Raw genomic sequence first — 2,668 nt, 5'->3', positions numbered from 1 at the left:
TAAGGAAGAAATTCTTTACTGTGAGGGTGCTAAGGCACTGGAATGGGTTGCCCAGGGAGGCTGTGAATGCTCCATCCTTGGCGGTGTTCAAGGCCAGGTTGGATGAGGCCTTGGGTGGCATGGTTTAGTGTGAGGTATCCCTGCCCATGGCAGGGGGGTTGGAACTTGATGATCTTAAGGTCCTTTCCAACCAAACCATTCTATGATTCTATTCTATGATTCTATGGTCTTGTCCGTGGTGTTTGCAGGTCCATTCATGGAGCTGCTGGAAGGGAAGAAGATCTCCTGCAAGAAACTCCTCATCTTCCTGCTCTTCTGTTTCGCCTTTGGATCCTGTCTCTTGGTTTCTCTTCATCAGTTGACGACTTCCATGCCAGAACACTACAATCCCTCTGAAGAGATCTCCTATGTGGGGAATACCAGCATCCCACTGGTGGGCGGACACAGGGTGACCATCCTGCTCTGGAAGTGGCCCTTTGGGCAGCGCTTTGACTTCGCAAACTGCACGATGTTCTACAGCACCCCCAACTGCCACATCACCATCAACCGCAGATGGTTCCAGGAGGCCGATGCTGTGATAATGCACCACAGGGATGTGTGCAGGAACCCGAAGGAGCTCTTCCAGATCCCCAGACTCCCATCCCAGCGCTGGATCTGGTTCAACTTGGAGTCTCCAAGTCACTCGCCAAACTTACGCACCATGGACAACCTCTTCAACCTGACTATGTCTTACCGTAGAGACTCAGACATCTTCACCCCTTATGGAGAGCTGCAGCTCCTTAGCCAACCCCAGCCCTTTAACATCACACCCAAGACCAAGCTGGTGGCTTGGGTAGTCAGCAACTGGAGAGCTGACTCCCACCGGGTAAAGTACTACAAGGAGCTGAAGAAACACATCAACATAGATGTGTATGGATGGTATCATTTGCCCCTGCCCCAGGAGAAGCTCCTTCCCACTATATCCCAGTACAACTTCTACCTGGCTTTTGAGAACTCACAACATGAAGACTACATCACCGAGAAGCTCTGGAGGAACGCCTTGTCCTCTGGCACCGTCCCTGTTGTCCTGGGGCCTCCTCGAGAAAACTACGAGCGCTTCTTGCCCCCTGACTCCTTCATCCATGTCGATGACTTTGCCAGCGCCGCGGACCTGGCGCAGTACCTGCAGGAGCTGAGCAGGGATCCTGAGAGGTACCAGCGCTACTTCCAATGGCGCAAGTGGCTGAGCCCCGTGGAGGGGGCTAGCTGGTCTCTGCACCTCTGCAAAGCTTGTCACTACTTGCAGACAACAGAGGCCAGGTACCGGGTTGTGACCCATCTGTCTAAGTGGTTTGTGTAGCTGCTGTTTGCTCAGCTCACTCCGACCCTTTTGTCCTTGCTGGCAGGTTGCAATTTCACAAGATGATTGAACTTTTGTGAAAATAGAAGGACAAGAAGAGGTTTGAAACGACCAAGGACAAGGAAGCAATAAGGTGTTCGTATGTCTTTGTCTTACTGGAGAATAGGCTGTCAGGTAGAGTAGTACATTTGATTTTTGCTCATTTATTAGTTACCTGAACAAATTGTTGCGCTGGCTGTGGCTTGGTCTTTGGAGAAGTTCACCTATAGAGACTGCAAGCAAACAGCTCTCATCAGCTTCACAGGCTGGAGAGCCAACGCAAGTGACCGAGAAGGGGAGGGGAGATAGCAAATACCTATCGCAGACACGTTTTGAGGACTTTGTACTGTGCAAAGGTGCAGCTCGAAGGGGTGGCCACACCACGAGGCTGCCGTGCTGCAGGAGGAACTGCTCATGCTCCTCTCCCTGAGCCCCACAGCCCCAGTCCTGCCCTTGCTCTGCCTCGGGCTCTCCCTGGCTGCCTTTGGGGTGCTGCATCAGGATGCTGCATTAGGATGCTAAAGGGACAGAAAACAACTCCATTTCTTTCACAAGGCTGGTTTTGGGCAGGTTACAATCCAGCGTGGGGTTAAGGAGGGGTCTGATAACAGCAGACTGGTGCAGGAAAGCTGTGAGGGGACAAGGGTGCCTCTGAAAGAACCTTGAGCTTTAGTGCCTGTGGCAAAGAGATGCTCAGGACCAGCACATGATGAACCACCTCCTCCTCTGTGCCTCCAACATCACAACTCCTGGCAGCGGCTGATGCCTCCAGGCCACGCATTTGAAAACCAGGGAATAATTGGCCTTTATTGAGCTTTCTGCTGCTGTTCAGGTCCTATCTCTGGAAAATGCTTCCTTTTCAGGTTGAGGAGCCCCACTGCATGGAGGCAGCGGACACGGCTGTGCCCTTCCAGGCTCCCTGCCCATACCTCTGGACATGCACTTTGTTTTCCTGCCTGCTACTGAGCCCTGAGCTGAGCTTTTCAAAGGTCTGTCCTGACCCCAGGATGTTTCCATGAGGAAAATCAGCTGGGAGCCCAGCAGTGCTCACAGAGATGTGATTGTTTTCTCCATCGGCAGCACTGAACAAACATTTCCAATGAATTCCCTGTGCGTTTCCTCCTGCAGTCACTTGGTGGGAGAAGGACCATCAGCAAGACCTTGTCTTTAGCACCCTTATTTTCATGAGCAGCCTTTGCCACCTCCATTTTTGCAGATCGTTTGGATACATCGATCAGCAGAAGCCTAACAATAAATCCTGCACTGAAATGCAAACCTTTATCCCTCCCA

The 2,668-nt window shown here is 51.9% G+C and overlaps 1 protein-coding gene across 1 annotated transcript; it reads left to right on the top strand.

Moving 5' to 3' along the window:
- Nucleotides 1-256: 256 nt before the first annotated feature.
- On the top strand, nucleotides 257-1,339 carry LOC308229680 (4-galactosyl-N-acetylglucosaminide 3-alpha-L-fucosyltransferase FUT6-like; the record flags this gene model as incomplete). The annotated part of the gene is made up of 1 exon (XM_080633863.1): nucleotides 257-1,339. The coding sequence occupies one exon, from the start codon at nucleotides 257-259 to the stop codon at nucleotides 1,337-1,339; it is 1,083 nt and encodes a 360-aa protein (XP_080489989.1).
- Between the last annotated feature and the right edge of the window lie 1,329 nt (nucleotides 1,340-2,668).

The sequence above is a fragment of the Psittacula echo genome, assembly GCF_963264785.1.
Source record: "Psittacula echo genome assembly, chromosome: 24".
Taxonomy (NCBI): domain Eukaryota; kingdom Metazoa; phylum Chordata; class Aves; order Psittaciformes; family Psittacidae; genus Psittacula; species Psittacula echo.
The sequence above is the reverse complement of the archived record's forward strand: the minus strand, read 5'-3'. Positions and strand labels throughout refer to the sequence as shown.